The sequence below is a fragment of the Poecile atricapillus genome, chromosome 5 (assembly GCF_030490865.1).
Source record: "Poecile atricapillus isolate bPoeAtr1 chromosome 5, bPoeAtr1.hap1, whole genome shotgun sequence".
NCBI lineage: Eukaryota > Metazoa > Chordata > Aves > Passeriformes > Paridae > Poecile > Poecile atricapillus.
In genome coordinates, this window is record NC_081253.1 from 1,672,886 (window position 1) to 1,695,394 (window position 22,509).

The 22,509-nt window shown below is 46.4% G+C and overlaps 2 protein-coding genes across 3 annotated transcripts in view; both read right to left on the reverse strand.

The window, feature by feature from the left end:
- The window catches only part of RIF1 (replication timing regulatory factor 1), a 29,890-nt gene extending 26,421 nt beyond the window's left edge, over positions 1-3,469 (reverse strand). For both annotated transcript variants that reach the window (XM_058839228.1, XM_058839227.1), the window contains exons 1-3: positions 3,264-3,469; positions 1,983-2,061; positions 1,151-1,247 (exon numbers count right to left, since the gene is read on the reverse strand). In XM_058839228.1, the coding sequence (XP_058695211.1) occupies positions 1,151-1,247; positions 1,983-2,061; positions 3,264-3,433 (346 nt within the window). In that variant the 5' untranslated portion in view covers positions 3,434-3,469. The remainder of the gene's footprint in view (positions 1-1,150; positions 1,248-1,982; positions 2,062-3,263) is intronic.
- A 1,491-nt stretch (positions 3,470-4,960) lies between these two features.
- Positions 4,961-22,375, reverse strand: TNFAIP6 (TNF alpha induced protein 6). The gene is made up of 6 exons (XM_058839233.1): positions 22,220-22,375; positions 14,904-15,041; positions 13,021-13,182; positions 8,516-8,744; positions 7,148-7,188; positions 4,961-5,971 (listed from the first exon to the last, which is right to left on the reverse strand). The coding sequence occupies exons 1-6, from the start codon at positions 22,311-22,313 to the stop codon at positions 5,808-5,810; spliced, it is 828 nt and encodes a 275-aa protein (XP_058695216.1). The 5' UTR covers positions 22,314-22,375; the 3' UTR covers positions 4,961-5,807.
- Positions 22,376-22,509: the final 134 nt, after the last annotated feature.

Below are 22,509 nucleotides of genomic sequence, written 5' to 3' on the forward strand. Positions count from 1 at the left end.
TTCATGGATTTTAAGTGAATTTAGCACCATTTTTTTCAGAAATTGGCATAATTTAATTTCTTTCAGAGCCTACAAGAGGTTTTTGTGATTAAAGGTGGTAAAACTGTAGCTTGTTACATAAAAATTAATAAGGTTAATATAGGATTTAGATCTAACTAAGAACACAGCTGGAGAAATCATGTGTTCCTTTAAAATTCAATGGTAAAAAGTCTGATTTATTGCAAATTTGCACTTTGTGGGTGAATGATCTCACAGTCAGGGAAATGGAAGGACACTTGGACTCCTCTCCCCCAATCTCAAGTACACCCAAAGGTACAGGAGCTGCTTGTCTTCCCTCCCTTTTTAACTCGCCATTGTTTCCAAGGCTTTGTGATTTCTGGAGCCTGACATTCTATAACAAAGTTGTTATTTAACTGGTTAGAAAAAACAAGTTATGAGAGGAAAGAAAGATACCACATGGACATTATTAGAAATGCCTCATTCTCACAGGAAATCAAGGCAAATTTTGCATAACAGGAAAGCAGAAGAGACTGAAAAAACTGAGGAGAAGAACCAGAAGAACCAATTCCAAACAGGAAAAATTCCCTCTCCTGTGACCAAAAACCTGTGGTTTTACCCTTGAGGCAAAGCCTCAAGTTCTCAAAACCAAAACCTTTTGTGAAAGGGATTCAGCACCTTCTAGGAATGCAGGTCATAAGATTTTGGATTACTTTAGATTAATTTGAAATATTTGGGGCTGGACTAGATGACCTTTAATGGTCTCTTCCAACTCAAACCACTCCATGATTTGACAGAACAAAGAAATCTCCAAGAAAAAGCTGGAAAATGTGGAAAAGCTCTACTGTGCACACCCAAATCCTACAAACAGGTTCTTCAGTCTTTTCCCACAAGGATATATTTTTTTTGATCACTAATTCTACACAACTAATTACTAGTCTGATTGCTACCAAAGCATTTAATGAAACTAGGAGTTAGTAAAACAGAATTAGTGTAACAGCATGAAAAATCTTGTGTACAAGATGTAATTAATGAACTGACGACACCACCCATACTACAGACAAAACCTGGGAAAAATTAAAACAAATGCCAAGAAAAACATAAAGAAAGAGCTCTGCTGTATATATTTAGACTCACAGTTTTGTTTGCTTACCGGATAATTCAGCTGTGTTATTTGAATTAAAAGTGCAGAATCCCAAGGCCTGCAGTGCTGCATTACTGAGCTCCAAGTTTGGACTGGAAATGTGTGCCTGGGAAAAAAAAAACAAAACCCAAATCCACAGATTCTCAGGTGAGAAAAGTAACTGAGAAATATTGAGTTTATTGTCTGAATACCAACACTTCTGACAAAAGCAAAGACCTGGTGAAAAATGCAGGAAACCCTCCCTGAATTCTGTACACACCAAATCAATAAAACAATTTGAGGTGCTGACAGCATTTCTGCTCTCTGTAATGAAAACATCTTTAATAAAATAAATCCCAAACATTTCAAGCTTCCCACTTTGTATTTTAAGTTCTCTCACTTGACTCTACAATTGTTTTTAAGCTTCTAAAACAGAAGGAAAAAAATGGCTAAGAACAACCTTTAAATTAATCTTTAAAAAAGCTTGATGTTTACTGCATATTCTAAATTCTGAAGTGTTTCTAGGGAGCCACAACACACTATCTCTTGTGGCTGGAAGATTAGATTTGACTGTGGGATGCTGCCTGAACACATCCAAAACCCAGCATTTTATTTTTTCTGCAGTAATTCCTCACCACAAGAAAGATCTATTTTGCAAAAAAAAAAACCTTCCTGCTCTGTCATTACCCTGCAATCCTATTAAAGGTTGGATTCCAAGATTTCAGAGGTATTTTCCAATTTTAATGGTTCTAGGACTCCATAAATTAACTTCAATTTGAATCTTTCAACACCCACTGACCTTGCCCACCAAAATATATCTTTGCTCAATAAAGTGCAAGAGAACTGAGTGGAAAAATCATACCTTGAACACTTTGCAGAGTTGACGGAAGTGTTTCCTGACATCTGCAGTGAACGCTTTGCCTCCTTCACCACTCAAGCGACTGCAGGGAGCAGGAGAAAAAGTAAACAGTATTTACAGATTAAACACATTGTAATTGACTTAACTTTCAACTTCTGGTACACAGCAGTGTGTTTTCTTGAAGGAAATCGACACTGAGAGAGCAAAAATGCCACCCCACGGTCTGACCCAGCAGCAAAACCCTGTGTTACAGCCCAAAGTGAGTAATGACTCATTTTCTGCCTATAGAACATTTATAAAAACATTAAGAGCTTTCACTTCTTGGTCAGCTTCTATAGAGCCATTAAAATTTAGCATGTAAACTTGAAATGACTTGCTGCAAATTAGAAAAACAGAAATGCAGGAGCTGAAAAAGCACGTTCCTCATGAGCAGTTCCAGGATGCAGGAAAATCCTGGTTTGACAAGCAGCAAGGATGATTCTGCACATGGGTGAGGAACATCCTTGCAGGAGAGCTGTAATTATCCCATAAAACGTTAATCATGAGTTTCTCACTGCAAAACCCAAACCGTGCTAAGTTCAGTCATCCAGGGACAACCTGAGAAACCTGTTGCTGCTTAATACTTACATCAGGAGGGGTTTTTTTGGCTGTCAGTTATTTCTAGAAACCTGTAAAATCTGGTTTCTGAGTAGCTACAGCTTTAAAAGTCACTGCAGAACTGAAGTGAGACACCAAGAGAAAGAGATCGTGCCTTTGCACATGACAAAATGGGAAAGATGCGGGTAAAAGACACAACCTCGTGGGGAAGAAGCACCTTCCAGAAAGAAATGCATTAAAACAAGGCACGACCGCTCCAAAACCCGAAAAACGCAACTAAAAACTTCAAGCTTCCAATCATAAAGCTGCAACGCTTTTTCATTAACAGAAAGTTGTCTTTTCCCAACGTTCTTCACCCACCTCTGATGATCATCACCTCTTGATGATCCAAGAGGGTAGGGAGGCTCTGGGATGCGCAGATCCTGTGAAGATGCGCTCCTTCCTCCCTCCTCTTCCTCTCCTTCCTTCCCTCGCTCCTCCCTCCCATCTCTTCTCCTTCCCCTTCTCCCTCCCCCCAGCCCCGCATGTCTCCCAGCGGCCACGCCGCCCCCAGCCCCGATCCCAGCCAGGGCAGCAGCTCCCGCTCCGATCGCCCTCCCGGCTCTGTCCCTCCTCACGGCCGGCCCGAGCCCTCAGGCCGCCCGCTCCCCTCCCCGCCGGCAGCGTGCGCGTCCCCCCCGCGCTCACCTGACGATGGTGAGGTGCGCGTCCGTCAGCTCTCCCGGCTGTGCAGCGGGGTCCTCCAGAGTGTGGAGCAGCGGGCCGAGGCTGGAGCCAGCGGCGGGTTCGGCGGGATCGTGGCCGGGAACGGCGGGATCGGGGCCGGGCGCGGCGGGATCGGGGCCGGGAGCGCTCATGGCGGCGCCGCCGCCTCCCCCCAGCGCGGCCGCCCCTCAGCCCCGCGCGCCTCCCGCGCTAAGATGGCGGCGCGCGCGGGCCCGGCGGCGCGCGGGCCCCGGCCAATGGCAGCGCGGCCCGGAGATTCCCGCGCCTCGCTGCGGCCCCGCCCCTCGCCGCTGATTGGCGGAGGCGCGGCGGGAAGGGCGGGGGCGCGCGGGGGGCGGGGCCAGCGCGGTGCTGAGGGCGCTCGGTCCGAGCCGGCCCCTGAGCCCGCAAATCCTGGGAAAAGCTGCGGAAAAGCATCGTCCGTGTCCGGCTCCTGGCCCTGGGCAACAATCCCATCCTGGGCATTCCCGAGAGCGGTGTCCAAACGCTCCTGGAGCTCTGGCGGCCTTGGGGCCGTGACCATTCCATGGCGAGCCTGGTCAGTGCCACGCCACCCTCTGCTGGACGAACCTTTCCCTAATTTGCGACCTTAACATGCCCTGACGCAGCTCCAGCCGTTCCCTGGAGATCGGAGCTGCCCCTCGGGAGGAAGCTGTGGGTCAGCTCACGTGAGGTCAAACCCCTAATTAATGACTGGAAATAATCCTCCAGCTCCATAGGAGTTTGCCGGCATAAACCGGGATTCCCTGAGCCCCCCGTATGGGATGTCCCAGCAGAGGTGAAATAGGAATAATCCCGGCTCTGGCAGCGAATCCAAAGTTTTGGGAAGCCCTGGATCTCCGGGATAGAGCCGGGCCGGAGCAGTCACGGCCGTGGCTGAGCCTCTGTCACCTCCAGGGATTCCCAGCGGGAGTGGCTGTCCTGGGAAGGGTCTCTTCCCAAAAAAATACCCCATGGGGATCCCAGCTATTCCCTGGTTCTCATCCATATCAATGCGATACCTGTCGCTTCCCACTGAAAAACAACAATAGCAACAAAACCACCCCGAGGTCATAAATAAAATACTAACATTCTCATACTTTTCCTCATTCTCTTTCCTCTAGACACGCGGTGTTGCTGATCTTGGAAAATGGGAATAATGTTGTACAACAGGCACTGTGAACACAAGGTGGCAGGATTAAAAAGCACATTTTAGATACAGTTAAATCCCTGTAAGTGCCGTGACACAAAACTTGTTTCGTGGGGCACGAATAAAGTGTTGGAAATAACCAGGAGAGGAGCTGCAGTGTTGCTCTCCAGTACAGCCAGAAAACAGGATTATATTCCCGGTGAAATTACAATAAAAGCTCAAAAATTAAATGAATTTAAACAATCGAGAATTAGAATAAACAAAGCAAAAATGGGGCTGATTAGCTTAAGATCTTCCTTGTGCAAAACCATTCCTGATGAATTATGATGATGAGGAACACAGATGCTCCAGACAAAATTCACAGGAAAATTCTTAGTGAGCAGTAGATTTCAGCAGATCTGGACTCAAGAAAACATTCAGAAGCCAAACTTATTTACTCCTTTAAATGAATAAAACAAGAGTGGAACGCTAGCAAGAAACAGAAATAACTCTCTGCAAGCTCGGTGTGATTAGAACAGAGGTAGCTTTAATGCTGCTTCAGTTAAAAACACACAGAGAAGGATTTAAATTTAACAATTTAAACCAGAACAGTCTTAAACCCGTGTAAACAACATCCAACACCTCGCTGGTGTCTTCTGAACGTGCTCGGTGAGAAGTTCCTCCTGCTGCTTCATCTCAACGCTTTTATTCTCATCACCAAGTCATTCCTTTAATTCTTTACTAAGAGAAGTGAAAAGACTTCAAGAGCTCTTCTCTGGATGAGGGAACCCTGACAGAATCCATCGATCTGATGAGAAGATTAAAGTGTGGATCCAAATGATCCTGTGCTCTTCCCAATCTTCACCTGGATAACTGCCAGGCCATCCACAAAATGAATTTTGGTGTCTTAAAAATAAGCTTGCACTGAAAGCCCTTAGAGTTTAAGAAAATCAGGTGTTAAAAAAAAATAAAAATTATAATAATGTGTAGAGAACAGGAAAAAAAAGCAACAGTCTAAAAAATAAATATGTGGAAATCAAGGGAAATAAGGAGAGAAGAGGCTGTGAAGTTTAAAAATAATGGGAACAGTCACACAAAAATTTGTTCAAGTGGTGCAAGAAATGAGGAGAAAGAGCATTTTATATAGAAAAATAATTTTTTAAGTCTTTGGTAGCAAAGAATTCCTCATATTTTTACAGTACTTCTATTCTAAAAATAGGTTTCTATTATCCATGTAAGTATATTTTATAATTTATTCCCTAGCATAGTTTATTAACAAAACATAGAAAAGCCAAAGAGAAAAACTCCGAAAGAGATGACAAAAATGTCTTATCTGAAGCCACAAATATCTGAATTGAATTCAGTCTAAAACACCTTTCTGTGGCTGCCTACTCTGCTCACATAATCCCAAATTTTCCCGTTAAAAAGTTGTTTTTCCCTTGGGATGTGGCGTTCCTGCCATCCCCCGCCTTGGGAGGCGCGTCCAGGGTTGTGTATCTGATCTGGAACCCTCCAGCTGTCACCGAGGCATCCGTCAGAAACTTCAGCGTCATCACGTTCCCTGCGCCAGGGAAAAGAAAAAATAAAATTATGGCTTTAAGTGGCATCAAAATCATGGATTTCAGATATATTTTTGGGGTTTTAAAGTTTTTTTCCAGATATATTTTGGGTTTTAAGGGTTTTTTTCCAGATATATTTTTGGGTTCTTAAGTTTTTTCAGACATATTTTGAGCTTTAAGGTTTTTTCAGATATATTTTTGAATTTTAAGGGTTTTTTCAGATCTATTTTTGTGTTCTTAAGTTTTTTCAGATATTTTTTTGAGCTTTAAGTTTTTTTTCAGATACATTTTTGGGGTTTTAACTTTTTTCAGATATATTTTTGGGGTATTAACTTTTTTCAGATACTTTTTTGAGCTTTTAGGTTTTCTTCAGATATATTTTTTGGGTTTTAACTTTTTTTCAGATTTATTTTCGAGTTTTAAGGTTTTTTCAGATATATTTTTGAATTTTAAGGGTTTTTTTCAGATATATTTTTGGGTTCTTAAGTTTTTTCAGATATATTTTTCAGTTTTAAGGCTTTTTCCGGATGTATTTTTGGGTTCTTAAGTTTTTTCAGATTTTTTTTGAGCTTTAAGTTTTTTTTCAGATATATTTTTGGGGTATTAACTTTTTTAGATATATATTTTTGAGCTTTAAGGTTTATTCAGTTATATTTTTGAGGAGTTTAACATTATGAATAATATTAACATTAATATTTTGGGGCTCTTAAGGTTTTTTTTATATATTTTTTTGAGCTTTAAGTGTTTTTTCCAGATATATTTTCTGGTTCTTAAGTTTTTTCAGACATATTTTTCAGTTTTAAGGCTTTTTCCAGATATATTTTTGGGGTATTAACTTTTTTCAGATATATTTTTGAGTTTTAAGGGGTTTTTTTTGGGTATATTTTTGAGTTTTAAGGTTTTTTTCCGAAATATTTTTTGGGTTTTAACTTTTTTTCAGATTTATTTTTGAGTTTTTAATTTTTTTCAGATTTATTTTTGGGGTTTTAAAGGATTTTTTTTCCAGATATATTTTGGGTTTTAAGGTTTTTTCCCAGACATGTTTTTTGGGATTTTAATTTTTTTTTTCAGGGAACACTTCTCTCTGTTATTCAGCCTCCCTAATTAGGCTGATTTACATTTATTTAGAAGTAATTAATTGGCTTTTTGATCTGCCACAAAGAGTACAAATAAATTACCTGTGCTGATGATGTCATCTGGCAACTCATCTCCACAAAACCTGGAAAAAAATGAAATGTTGATGATTAAAGGACATCTCTCTGCTCCGTGGGGCTCAAGGGGATAAAATTGGATTTAAATCTTCTTATTATGGATAAAAATTCTGTGTTAAAGCAATTGCAGAAAGAATTCTTTGTCATCATCCCACTGATTGAGGAGAGAAAGCAGTTCTCAATATCTGCAGGATGTAAATGATGCAAAACAAGGGAAAAAAAGCAATTTCACAAGGGTTTAAGGAAAAGTGAGCCAAGGCTAAGAGAGGAACAACATTGAAAAAAAAATCCATTTAAATTATCTGTAAAAGCAGAAATTTGACTGAATCCTTGCTTTGCTGCACATGATTTGCAGAGAGGGTGTGAAAAGTGGCGGGAATTGGGGTTTTTATCAGTTTCTTTGCTTTACTTTTTGTTCTGGAAAGTTTTACCTTAATTTTCATTCCAAATTATGGAATAATTCCATATTCCTATTTCCAAATAATTCCATTTATTACTTCATACCAAAAAAAGGGTAAGTAAAACTGTAACATCGAGGAAAGTGAGAATTAATAATAAGAGAGATGAACTAAAACCCTGGTTCTGATATTGTTAGAAAATAACTTTAGCAGATAGCAACTTAAATGAAATATATTTTTATTAACAGTTTAACCCCTCTCAATTAAAGGAAACACAAAATACAAATGTTTGAGACTGCCAGGGGTTCTTCCTGGAGAATTGGGATAAGCAGAGAACTAAAAAGTCTCGCAGCTTCCTTTCATCTCATTGTAACAAAGAAAAAGGCAAAGCTCATTTCCCTGAAACTCCTCCCAGGTCTGTGTTAATGACATTAAAGTAAATTTACCAGAATGACATTTAAGTAAATTTACCAGAAATTATTAATCAGAGAATATTGCTACAGGAATTAGGGGGAATCTCAATTGCATAAAGTTTTTCTGAGGGGTGAAATCAAGGGAAATAAGGAGAGAAGAGCCTGTTAAATTTCCAAATAATTGGAACAGTTGCACAAAAAAGTTTGTTCAAATGGTGCATGAAATGAGGAGAAGAATAATTTATAAAAATCACTTTAAAAAATTATAAAAGTTAAAAATTTGAAAAAGAAAAAAATTTTAAAGAAAAATAATTTATAAAAATATCTAGAAAAATATAGATTTTTTTAATAAAAGTATTTAGCAGCAATGAATCCTTCAGATTTTTACAGAATTCTAAAAATGCTTTTATTCATGTAAGTATATTTTATAATTTCTAAACAGCGTTCTTCTGGGAGGGAACAAATGAAACACGAATTTGCATATCGATTTGCATATCAAATTTGCATATTAAAATGCGCTTTACCTGCCCACAAATCCGTTGATATCATCGTAGCTGTCGTAGATTTCCAGGAAATCAGCCAGGCAGGCGGTGTCCTCCTCCACATCGAACTCCAGGAACTGCAGCTGGATGCGCTGCCCGTACCTCACGCGGATGTGCCAGTAGCAAACCTGATCATTCTCGTACTCCTTCGGGTAGCCCGGGGACTTGAAAACGTGCTTGGAATCCGTGAAGACTCCACCACACTCCTTTCCTAGCAGAGAAATAAAACCAGTTTGTTTAAGTTTTCATTTGAATCTTCCGGTGCTCTGACCTGGAGATGCGTAGGAAGGTGTTGGAGTCTGAAATACAGACTGTGTGCCCTTGATTTTAATGTTTAGTTCTGGGATTCAAGAGAACACTGAATTTCATATAATATGAAATTCATGAGCATGTTTTCATAGTGATACATGAAAACAAATGCTAAAATTAGATAAGAGAGGTAGGTGTGTAGATTAGAAAGTTTCTTAAATCACTGGGTGAAAAAGTAGTTTAGAGAACAGGAGACAAGATGGAGGATTTAGGGTGTTGTCTCTTGTCCTTCTTCTTTCTTCTTCATGTTCTTTTCCTGGAGGTTTTTGGGTAATAGTGAGTGATTGGATAGAAAATGCCGCAGTGCATCACAGAGGTGATGGGTCATTGGGTCATTAAGAAAAATAATATACGTGTCTCTTGTTAATTGGATAAAAATAGGTATAAAGATAAAAGAACTGCGTAGTTCAGGGCCATTTTGTGTATCAAACATGAAGTGTGCCACAAGGCCTTGTTTGTACCATCAGAAGAAAGAAATGTTCCAAATTGCAAAGATTAACCTTGTAACCAGCCTGAAGAAACCTGTTAAGTTTTGTAAGGATCCTCCAATAAACACGAGAAACAAGATTCTAACGAGCTCGAGAGTTTACTTTGAATAATGAGAACTGAGATAAGTGGAACTCCCCACGAGGGAGGATCCCAGAAGAATTCAGCCCAGAGAAGGCTGGGAGACTATAGAAAGCTGTATTCACAGAGAATTGAGCCCAGAGAAGGCTGAGAAACTAAAGAAAAAATATATCCACAGAGAACAGAGCCCAAAGGAAGCAAAGAAGAGAGAGACAGAGGTAACAGAAGGCACACGGGAACATCCAGAGTTGTCACTCTATTGGGAACGGTGAGAAGAACAACAAAGACTCTCTCGTGGAGTCAAACTGGAGAACTTCTCCTCGTTTATTTCTTCAGGTCTTTTTTATAGACTGATACGTGAAAAGTACAGAAAAGAAAACTCTTATTGGTTAGTAAACTAACACATCACCATCATTGGTCAGTGGGGTTCACCACCCCTCGACCTTCTCTTGCAAGAAACCAAGGAACAAACAGCACCTGCAAGGCTGTCTTCTATCTCTGAGGATTGTTTTAATTCCTCCTTATGAATTCCCAGGCCACTTTCCCAGGCAAGACTGAGAAAGTTATGTGGCCTGCAATTTCCACAGGCACTGTGCTCCCTGCTTCACAGTTAGCATCCATACAGAGTGATGAAGCTTCTCTTGTGTTCCCTTGGTGAATGGCAGTGATTCCTTGCTTTTGGAAGAAGATATTTGGGAAGCAAGAGGCGTGATCCAAACCTCACTGAATTCACAGGAAAAGCTTTCACTGCCTGCGGTGGATTCGGAGCCAGAGCTGTGTTTTATGTAAAAGGTGTTTGGGATTTCTGTCTCTCTCATGCTTTACAGCTGTACTTGCAAGTCCCACTGACACTCAGGTTCATCCTTTCTTCTTCAAAAACCTCTTGCAAGCGTGTCTCCTACAAAAAGCAGCTCGTGATCACATAGCTGGTGTTGTACTCCTGTTGTTCCTGCTGCTCTGGGATCCCTTTGGCAGAAAAACGTTCCTGTTTTTTTCCAGGGGCTGTTTGGACTTTGTCAGCTCCCTGACAGCGGGGCTGACCAAACTGGGAATTCCTGCCTGAATTTAGGATTTATCCCAGTTTAGAGCTGGAGAAGGGGAGGTGCTGTGTCAGGGTATCCAGGGCACAGGAATTAGGAGCACTAAGATGGATCAACCCCCTGAGTTTGTACATTGTCCATGAGCCCAGAACTTCCCAGCTCAGCTCCAGTGTCTGGAGAAATGGCTCCAGCTCAGGGGCTGGAATGCAAGAAAGACCTGGATGTGTTGGAGAGAGTCCAGAGGAGACCATGGAGCTGCTCCAGGGCTGGAACCCCTCTGGAGCCAGGCTGGAAGAGCTGGGGGTGCTCACCTGGAGAAGGGAAGGCTCCAGAAACACCTTGGAGCCTTTTCCAGGGCCTGAAGGGGCTCCAGGAGAGCTGGAGAGGGACTGGGGACAAGGGATGGAGGGACAGGAGCCAGGGAATGGCTCCCAGTGCCAGAGGGCAGGGATGGGTGGGATATTGGGAATTGCTGGCTGGGAGGGTGGGGAGGAGCTGGAATGGAATTCCCAGAGCAGCTGTGGCTGCCCCTGGATCCCTGGAAGTGTCCAAGGCCAGGCTGGAGCAATCTGGGGCAGTGGGAGGTGTCCCTGACCATGGCAAGGATGGCACTGGAGGGGCTTTAAGGTCCCTTCCAACCCAACCCATTCCATGATTCCATCATTCCATGCTCACTGCTAGGTGGGATGAACACTTCAAACACCCAAACAGTTCCACGAGTTCCTCTTGCCATCTTTGGCCTCCTGGAGCAGAGCACAGGCTCAGTTCTGTCAGAGATTTGTCCCCATCCCCCCAGGCTGCTCCTGTCCCACCTGCAAACAGCCCTGCCAGGCTCCACAGACCATGAACACAGATCCACAGAGCTCTGGAGACTTGTGTCTGTGCAGTTTGGGCAGCTCAGAGCATGGACACAGATCCCTGCAGCTCTGGAGACTCGTGTCTGTGCAGTTTGGGCAGCTCAGAGCATGAACACAGATCCACAGAGCTCTGGAGACTCGTGTCTGTGCAATTTGGGCAGCTCAGAGCATGAACACAGATCCCTGCAGCTCTGGAGACTCGTGTCTGTGCAGTTTGGGCAGCTCAGAGCATGGACACAGATCCCTGCAGCTCTGGAGACTCGTGTCTGTGCAGTTTGGGCAGCTCAGACTGTGAACACAGATCCCTGCAGCTCTGGAGACTCGTGTCTGTGCAGTTTGTGCGGCTCAGACTCTGAACACAGATCCACAGAGCTCTGGAGACTCGTGTCTGTGCAATTTGGGCAGCTCAGACTCTGAACACAGATCCCTGCAGCTCTGGAGACTCGTGTCTGTGCAGTTTGGGCAGCTCAGACTGTGAACACAGATCCCTGCAGCTCTGGGGACTCGTGTCTGTGCAGTTTGTGCAGCTCAGAGCATGAACACAGATCCCTGCAGCTCTGGAGACTCGTGTCTGTGCAGTTTGTGCAGCTCAGACTCTGAACACAGATCCCTGCAGCTCTGGAGACTCGTGTCTGTGCAGTTTGGGCAGCTCAGACTGTGAACACAGATCCCTGCAGCTCTGGGGACTCGTGTCTGTGCAATTTGGGCAGCTCTGGTTTCCTTTTGAGCTCTGATCAAACTGGACAGCAGCTCCCCATGTCCCAGGGGAGAGGCTGACAAAGGACATGGTCCCATGCAGAAATTCCGAGGGCAGGAGTCTCTGTGCAGCTCTTTGTGTGTGGAACATCTGGGAACGGCCCCCACCCCACAGAGCTATTTTGATGAACATAAACAAGCCCCAGCCCTGGGAGCACAAACAGAATGTGCACAGCTGTGCAGACGTCATGGCCTGCCTCTGGCTCTGCCAGGCAGGGCTGTGCACTGGGAGCAGCAGCAGAGCCAAGCTGAGCTTTGCTTCCCTTCCTGGTGTTTTCCGTGTCCCCTGCTGAGTGAAGGGACCCAGAGCCAAAGCGTCCCTGTCCCCATGGCAGCAGTGGCCATGTGAGTATTGCAGCTGCCTGCAGTGCAGTGTGGAGGTGATGGGGAGATGTCTCTGCTGAGGTTCTTGTCAGTCGTGGTGGAGCTCTGATCTGCTCTGGAGATCCACTTTTCCTTGTCTGATTACACACACAGCGCTGCTGGGAGCTGGTGGGAGTTTCACTCGTAGCATCGCAGAATTATGGGATGGTTTGGATTGAAAGGGACATAAAAACTCATCCCATCCCACCCCTGCTGTGGCAGGGACACCTCCCACTGTCCCAGGCTGCTCCAAGCCCTGTCCAGCCTGGTCTTGGGCACTTCCAGGGATCCAGGGGCAGCCCCAGCTTCTCTGGGCACCCTGTGCCAGAGCCTCACCTCCCTCCCAGGGAACAATTCCCTAGGACAAGCTCCTAAAAGCACCAGTCCCAGGCAGGGCATTCATTTTCAGAGCTGCCCTATCTCAGACACAAAAAATTAGGTTGTCACTAAATTTATCCTGTTGCAGGCAGAACACCTCAGATTATGGGCAGAAACCCCTTAGATTATTCAGTTAATCGTGGGCTAAATGCAGAAGAGGACAGAAGAGGACACAGAAGAGGACAGAAGAGGACACCCCCATGGTTGTCATCCTCACCATTGGGGTTGTAGCAGTAGGCGTCCCACCTCTCGCTCCTGTTGAGGCGAATTCCATAGTCAACAATTCCAGTCTTGCCAAAGCCACAGTTGGCTCCAGCTTTTACTATGGGATAACCAACTCTGCCCTTTGCCATCCAGCCAGCAGCACACACGTGGAAACCTGCAGCAGAGGGAAAATGAGACGTGGATTCCATCAGTCCTGGGCTGCTCTTACTCAACAAAGCCTTACTCAAGCTGATGGCTCGGTGACCTGGGTGTAGTTGGCCTGATAGAAACTGAGCTACAAGGGAGAACAGGACGTTGAGAGGATAATTTTAAATACAGAGGATAAAACTGAATTAAGTTCTGTGTGATGTGATTACTGGTTGTTCATCTGAAGCCCCAAATCAAACGCAGATGGACTGCACAGTTCCCCGGGCAGTCAGTTTCAAGTGCTCTACCAGCACTTGTAATCCAATTATCCATTGGATGAGTTTTCCAAGGGTGTTCTCTTGTTTCCCTTTTGAAGTTACATGAATTTACTCAATCCTGTCTCAAGAGTTCTCAGCATTAAGTTCTAAAAATACATAAAATACTACAGACAAATACTACAGACAGCTAAAATCCCCAAGTATTTGCTTAAAACACTTTCAATTTAAATGTAAATACCTGAAATGCCTCGAGTATTTCTTGCCAAACAGAAAGATCCCGTTAATGCATTTTGTGGCTGAGAACTTAACAGCAAGAGCCAAAAAATGCAATGTTGTTCACCCTCTGGTAAAAACCCATCCAATGTTTTTATGGAGAGGAACTGGAACATATTTGTGGCATTTTAGGGCTCTGAGCTCCTCAGAAGAAACAAAAGTACCCTTTTCACATGTGCTGGTGCTGGGAGCCAGCTTCTGACTCAACAGCAGAGTGAAAAAATGTCTGGAGTACAGGATATTTTCCATTGTTTTCCCAGGGTTCTGAATGAATGAGAAACTTATTAGGAATCAGCTGGAAATACAGGGAAATACAGGGGACCCCTCACTCAGCTCCACTTTTCACTCGAAGAACAGAACTCATTCCCTTGCAGAGAAAATATCTTGATGGAAACAAAAGATGCTGAGTGGTTGGAGCGAGTCCAGAGGAACTCAGGGAGATGCTCTGGAGCCCTCTGGAGCCAGGTTGGGAGAGCTGGGAATGTTTCCCTGGAGAAGGGAAGGATCCAGGGAGAGCTGGGAATGTTCTCCTGGAGAAGGGAAGGATCCAGGGAGAGCTGGGAATGTTCTCCTGGAGAAGGGAAGGATCCAGGGAGAGCTGGGAATGTTCCCCTGGAGAAGGGAAGGATCCAGGGAGAGCTGGGAATGTTTCCCTGGAGAAGGGAAGGATCCAGGGAGAGCTGGGAATGTTCCCCTGGAGAAGGGAAGGATCCAGGGAGAGCTGGGAATGTTCCCCTGGGGAAGGGAAGGATCCAGGGAGAGCTGGGAATGTTCCCCTGGAAAAGGGAAGGATCCAGGGAGAGCTGGGAATGTTCCCCTGGAGAAGGGAAGGATCCAGGGAGAGCTGGGAATGTTCCCCTGGAGAAGGGAAGGATCCAGGGAGAGCTCAGAGCCCCTTGCAGGGCCTGAAGGGGCTCCAGGAGAGCTGGAGAGGGACTGGGGACAAGGGACGGAGGGACAGGAGCCAGGGAATGGCTCCCAGTGCCAGAGGGCAGGGATGAGTGGGATATTGGGAATTGGGAATTGCTGGCTGGGAGGGTGAGGACACCCTGGCACCCATGCTCAGTTACCAAATAGGCAAAAATCCATGGAGTTTCCAAATCTCCAAGGCCTGGAGCTCAGAACACATGAAAACACACAACCAGCCACCCTCAGAAGGAGCCCCATGAGGACCAAGGGGCCCTGACTTTTTCCAGACCTATTTTCCGAGCTGCCTCCAGCTGCTGGTACGTGGCCAGGTGTCCTCCCTCGTACTCGCACACGGCCTTGGCCTCGGCGTAGGTGAGGCGGTACTTGCCGGAGCGCGCCTCGCGGTGATACACGCCGGCTGCTCGCTCTGCGGGGACAAACGGGGACAAAGATCAGGGATCAGCTCTCACCTGCTCCAGCAGCTCCCCCAGCCCTGCACGTCAGGCTGATCCTCGCCCAGGTGAAACCTTCAGCTGAGCCATGCAGGAAGCGGCAGGACAGCTCATCCTGCCCGAGCCAGAGGGATGTGTGTGACCCTAAGGGATGTGTGTGACCCTAAGGGGTGTGTGTGACCCTAAGGGATGTGTGTGACACCCTAAGGGATGTGTGTGACACCCTAAGGGATGTGTGTGACACCCTAAGGGATGTGTGACACCCTAAGGGGTGTGTGTGACCCACAGGGATGTGTGTGACCCTAAGGGATGTGTGTGACACCCTAAGGGATGTGTGTGACACCCTAAGGGATGTGTGACACCCTAAGGGATGTGTGTGACACCCTAAGGGATGTGTGTGACCCTAAGGGATGTGTGTGACACCCTAAGGGGTGTGTGTGACCCACAGGGATGTGTGACACCCTAAGGGGTGTGTGTGACCCACAGGGATGTGTGTGACACCCTAAGGGGTGTGTGTGACACCCTAAGGGACGTGTGTGACACCCTAAGGGATGTGTGTGACCCTGAGGGATGTGTGTGACCCTAAGGTGTGTGTGTGACCCTAAGGGATGTGTGTGACCCTGAGGGGTGTGTGTCACCCTAAGGGATGTGTGTGACACCCTAAGGGATGTGTGTGACACCCAAAGGGATGTGTGTGACCCTGAGGGATGTGTGTGACCCTAAGGGGTGTGTGTGACCCTAAGGGATGTGTGTGACCCTAAGGGATGTGTGTGACCCTAAGGGGTGTGTGTGACCCTAAGGGATGTGTGTGACCCTAAGGGATGTGTGTGACACCCTAAGGTGTGTATGTGACACCCTAAGGTGTGTGTGACACCCTAAGGGGTGTGTGTGACACCCTAAGGGATGTGTGTGACCCACAGGGATGTGTGTGACACCCTAAGGTGTGTGTGACATTAAGGTGTGTGTGTGACACCCTAAGGTGTGTGTGACACCCAAAGGGATGTGTGTGACCCTAAGGGATGTGTGTGACCCTAAGGGGTGTGTGTGACCCTAAGGGGTGTGTGTGACCCTAAGGGATGTGTGTGACCCTAAGGTGTGTATGTGACACCCTAAGGTGTGTGTGACACCCAAAGGGATGTGTGTGACACCCTAAGGGATGTGTGACACCCTAAGGGGTGTGTGTGACACCCTAAGGGATGTGTGTGACCCACAGGGATGTGTGACACCCTAAGGGGTGTGTGTGACCCACAGGGATGTGTGTGACACCCTAAGGGATGTGTGACACCCTAAGGGGTGTGTGTGACACCCTAAGGGGTGTGTGTGACCCACAGGGATGTGTGACACCCTAAGGGGTGTGTGTGACCCACAGGGATGTGTGTGACACCCTAAGGGGTGTGTGTGACACCCTAAGGGATGTGTGTGACACCCTAAGGGATGTGTGTGACACCCTAAGGGATGTGTGTGACCCACAGGGATGTGTGACACCCTAAGGGGTGTGTGTGACACCCTAAGGGATGTGTGTGACCCACAGGGATGTGTGACACCCTAAGGGGTGTGTGTGACACCCTAAGGGATGTGTGTGACCCACAGGGATGTGTGACACCCTAAGGGGTGTGTGTGACACCCTAAGGGATGTGTGTGACCCTAAGGGATGTGTGTGACTCTAAGGGATGTGTGTGACCCTAAGGGATGTGTGTGACCCTAAGGGATGTGTGTGACCCACAGGGATGTGTGTAACCCTGAGGGATGTGTGTGACCCTAAGGGATGTGTGTGACACCCTAAGGGATGTGTGTGACACCCTAAGGGATGTGTGTGACACCCTAAGGGATGTGTGTGACACCCTAAGGGGTGTGTGTGACCCAAAGGGATGTGTGACACCCTAAGGTGTGTGTGTGACCCTAAGGGATGTGTGTGACCCTAGGGGATGTGTGTGACACCCTAAGGGATGTGTGTGACCCTAAGGGATGTGTGTGACACCCTAAGGGGTGTGTGTGTCACCCTAAGGGATGTGTGTGACCCTGAGGGATGTGTGTGACCCACAGGGATGTGTGTGACCCTAAGGGATGTGTGTGATCCTGAGGGGTGTGTGTCACCCTAAGGGGTGTGTGTGACATTAAGAGGTGTGTGTGACCCTAAGGGATGTGTGTGACCCTAAGGGATGTGTGTGACACCCAAAGGGATGTGTGTGACCCTGAGGGATGTGTGTGACCCTAAGGGGTGTGTGTGACCCTAAGGGATGTGTGTGACCCTAAGGGATGTGTGTGACACCCTAAGGTGTGTATGTGACACCCTAAGGTGTGTGTGACACCCTAAGGGGTGTGTGTGACACCCTAAGGGATGTGTGTGACCCACAGGGATGTGTGTGACACCCTAAGGTGTGTGTGACATTAAGGTGTGTGTGTGACACCCTAAGGTGTGTATGTGACACCCTAAGGTGTGTGTGACACCCAAAGGGATGTGTGTGACCCTAAGGGATGTGTGTGACCCTAAGGGGTGTGTGTGACCCTAAGGGGTGTGTGTGACCCTAAGGGATGTGTGTGACCCTAAGGGATGTGTGTGACACCCTAAGGGATGTGTGTGACTCTAAGGGATGTGTGTGACCCTAAGGGGTGTGTGTGACCCTAAGGGATGTGTGACACCCTGAGGGATGTGTGTGACCCTAAGGGATGTGTGTGACCCTAAGGGGTGTGTGTGACCCTAAGGGATGTGTGTGACACCCTAAGGGATGTGTGTGACACCCTAAGGGATGTGTGTGACTCTAAGGGATGTGTGTGACCCTAAGGGATGTGTGTGACACCCTAAGGGATGTGTGTGACACCCTAAGGTGTGTGTGACACCCTAAGGTGTGTGTGTGACAGCCAAAGGTAGGATTTGGTGCGGGAGAAGTTCAGAACAGAGCGAGTCGGTGCTTGGAGAGTTTGTGAACAACAGAAGAGGAACAAAAGCTGGGAAGGCTCCCCCGGGATGGCTCTGGGGACAGTAGCCATGGGAACCATGTGGGGTCAGCATCCCGAGCTCTGTGTGTCCCATCTGACTCGGGGAAAGCTCCTTCTCCATCCCTATCACAGCAGCCTTTTGGCTGGAACTCCCAGAGCCTTTGGAAGATGAATCAGAGCTTTGTTTTGAACCTCCAGAGAGGTGAAATCACAGCTACTTGGATAGAGGAGAGGCAGAAATTAAAGGGGGGAAAAATGTCAAATAAAAAATATCTGAGTGTGTGTCACAAAGGGCAGGACCAAAACAATTGCTGGCTGACATTTCTGCTGCACAGAAAATTAAAGGACTTTCTTCATTATTTTTTTACTTTGCTGTGGCAAGTCTGAGATAAAACAGCTTTCCAAGGAAACCTAGAAACTGCCGGTGCTGCTGCAAGTTTTATAATCTTTGCATGTTGCACTTGTCTGGTGCCATATGCATGGAAATCTGTCTCAGCAGCAATCTGCATATCTAATCTGAAGGGGCTTTTTGTTTAGGTCTCACTTATATTTAGCATAATCTGAGAGGAATGGCTGTTTGCAGCTCTGCCCAGCCAACGTGACTGAGAAAAGATGGAAAGCAGGCAGCATTTTTACAGTAGTTATTTGTAGCATAAAAATAAAGGATGTATTTTCTAGGGACACGCTTGGAGCCAGGGTTAGGGGAGGTTTATATAAAAAGCCACGGAATTGTGGTTAGGAATGATGAGAGCCCTTAATAGACACGGGATGACGTTTGCCAGGGTGATTTTTGGACCTGCAGTCGCTGGCCTTGTGCCTAGAGAAATAAATTATATTGCTGACAACAGCCTCAGGAGAGGGAGAGCCTCTTTCTGCAGCATGCCTGGGAATATCACTGGCATGGGCACGGGATAACAGCTCTTACATGGAAAAATCTTCCTGAAGGAGCCAGTTCCATTAGCCACAACATCCCACAGCTGGGGGATCATGGTGTGTTCTGGTACAAAAACTCCTTTTTAATTAAGAGTTTATTCAAAGGAAGTATTACTTTGCAGTCACTCAATAATCTGTTGTGGCTAAGCTCATGGGAAATCAGGATCAATCAGCTCACTGTGTGTGTGGAGTTGGGAATGTTGGGTTGGATTGGGAATGCAGCGCTGGTAGAGCCCTGAATCCCTCAGGATCTGAGCCTGGCTGCTCTGGGAACAGCCTGGAATCCACATTATTGATCCCTGCAGAGCCCAGGGAAGGGAGCTGGAAGGTGATTGGAAACCACTGATGGTATTCCTTGAGCTCTCAGAGCTGCCACTACAAACTCACCATTACCGAGTTTTTTTCACCTGGCAATATCATTTTCAGATCTTATCCCTCTAAATGTATCTGCCCCCACTTATTGCTGGAATGTCACTATGGACAGGCACTGAGTTTTCCAGAATATTGCTGGCAAGATCAGCCCTTCACAGAGTCTGCCAGGCTGAGACCAGCAGCAGCACCACCCTGTGAGGAGCAACCGGCTTTCATCTCTTTTATTCCTCTGCAACGTGAATAAAGAGCCTTTGGGAAAACAGACCACACACACGTCCTCCCCCCAGCTCTGAGAGCTGCTGCTGCCTCTGGGTGTCCCACTTAATGACACAGAAAGTCCTAATTAACTGATGGGAGCTTGCACTGGCAAATTTTTCCCCCCTCTCTCCTTAATTCCAGGTGGGGCTGTGCGAGCAGATAAGCTCCTGATCAAACCTAGACCTAGATCAGAGCAGGGTTAGCTCCTCACTTACATATTTATGTCTCTGGATATACTTCCCTACACATATTCACAGGAAAACGTGCACAAATTGCTGTTTATGGAGGTGAGCTCGTGGCCCTGTGGATAAACCTGCAGGAAATGTTGATTTTTCTGGTGAGCACAAGCACGTGCCACAGGGCCGTGGTTTGGTTCCACGGCTGGCAGTCCGTGTTTGTTCCAACTCCCACTTCCCAAAACGCCTCCTTGGAGCACGGAGACAGCGGGATCCTGCAAGGACAGCGACCCTCAGCTCACCCACAGCAGCGGGAGGTGGGGAAATGCAGCCAACCTCTGCTGCACAAACACAGGCAGCGTGAAATTTGGCCAATAAAATACCTACAATGTGCATGAAACCAATGCTAAATGGTAAATAAAGAGGAATATTTCACTTTTAAGCAGAGGGTGGCCACGTAGAGCTCCGGGCAGGGGCCTCTGCTGCTCAGAGAACTTCACCAAATGGGGTTGGTGCAGCCCCTGAACCCCCCAGACATGGGGATGGGAATGAGAAAGGAATTGGAATTGTGATCAGAGTGCAGCAGCTGTCCTGGAAAACCCCATGGCACTGAGAACTGGCACTGGAACGAGCCTAGGAACAAACCTGGGCACAACTGCACTGACCCCCAGCTCAGCTGGCAATAAATCCCTGGTCACAACGTGCTGGTGGCAAAACTGGGCAGCACTGAAATTCCACTGGCACCCAGGAATCACTGAAATTCCATTGGCACCAGGAATGAATTCCCAAGGAGGTGACAGAGGCACCTGCAGCAGCACTGGCTGAGGAGCACGAGGGTTTTGTGACAAGGAGAAAGGTAAAAGGCAGGAGAGTTTCCAGAGTGGCAGCAATTCCAGATTTTACATCTACATATGCCAAGGGTTTGTGGAGGGACAAGGTGAAATGGAAATTTTCCTGGATTTTGGGTTTGGTTCCTCTTCAGAAGAGGAGAAAAGCAAAGCTCAGATGTCACTGTGCATCTCCAGGTTTTATTCCACTGATGCTCGGGCACGGTGAGGCTGAAATTGGGGTGACTTCTTTTACTATTCAAGTTATTTTTAAATGCAAAGAAGCATGAACTGGATGGCTGCAAATTCGCCAGTTTTATCTTCATTTATATACAGAGTGACTGAATTCCATTGGTAATTCAATTAACTGCACTCTGAGGTTCATTTCAATAATGTTATTGCTGTACTTACACAAGATGGTGCACTTCTGTTTTGGTTTGTTTATTTAGAGAAAGCCATCAGGTTTTTTACCCCCTGGTTTATTTTTATTTACTCTCCTGGTAAATGCTTAGAGGTGTAGCCAAACAGAATTTTATGATGCATTCCAATTAGCACACAGTTGTTCCATTTTAAAGCATTGAAAAGATTTTTCTTCCATTTGACTCCAATTCATGAAACTGCTCAAATGATCACTGTTATCCCAAATTTTTGAATGGCTGAGGTGGAGCCTGGAGCTGTCCAGTTGCTCTTTCTTGGGGCTCTCCCCACCTGAGCACCCTCAGGAATTGTGAGGCACAACAGGCACGGCCCAAGGTTTGGGGGGGAAGGAGAAGTCATTAAAAATGTGCAGCCAAATGGAAAAGATCATTTCTGTGCCTCGTTTGTGTTCCTGGTGCTTTGCAGGCTCCTCTGAGAGGGGCTGGAGCCACGTGGTGGCTCATGAGACACCTGAGCACAGGCAGCTCCAGGGATTCCTGAAAATCCTCAGGGAAATACACGGCATTCTACGGGGGATAAAGGATTTGTAAGCATTTGTCTGGAAAGCAGAGCACTCAGTGTGTGCCTTGATTTTGGCATCCCCAATGAGGCTCTACCCTGAGTCAGTTCTCTGTTGTATTGGATAATTATAACGAGCTATAAAAGAACCCTCAGAGCTCTTGAAACCCACTTGAGGTACAAGAACCAATTCCCACAGCATTTTTGTCTTGCCCATTTGAAATCTTCTCCATGCTGCTAAATGATGTGAACAAGCCAATGGCCCAAACATCCCCATTTCTGCACTTTTCCAGAAAGCCAGGAAATGTTATCACTATTATTTCCAGATCATTTATTTCCACATGCAGGACCCCAGGCATGGGAAGTATGCTCATGCAGAAAGTAATTCATTCCTTTGGCAAATGTTTCTTTCCAGGCTCGTTTTTTCCCTCAAAACAAAGCCACTGTTATTTGATGAACACAGTTTTCACTTTACCTCCTGCTGCAGGAAAAGACATTCAGATGAAATGTTCTATAATTACCTTTCCCTGCAGCTCAGTGAAACTGCACAAATAGTAAGCTTGTAAAAAGGGACAGTCACTACTCAGGTAAAGCGATTTCGAGAAATTTCAGCGCAGAATTTGGCCGATACCAACGCACAGCTCCGCTCTGCGGTGCTGGGAGCTCATCTTTACCCTGCAGCAAACCACTGGTGATAAGGAAGAGATTTCTTACCTAACCAGATGGAGTTGTGCAGCACTCCATCCTTGAAGCCCCACGCTCCAGCCTCGTCCCACAGCAGGGCAGAGAAGAAGAGCAGCGCAATCATCTCCAGGGCAGCGAGGGGCTGGGAATATTCCCGGCTCTCCCACTCCAGGCTGGCTCTGCAGCTGCCTCGATCCTCCCGCAACATCTGGGAGCCAGATCTTAAATAGAGTGCTCAGCTGTGAGGTCAGCGGGGCTGCTCCAATTGTGCTGCTGCACTTCTTACCCAACTGCTGTGGTGTCTGCAGCGGCCCATGTGA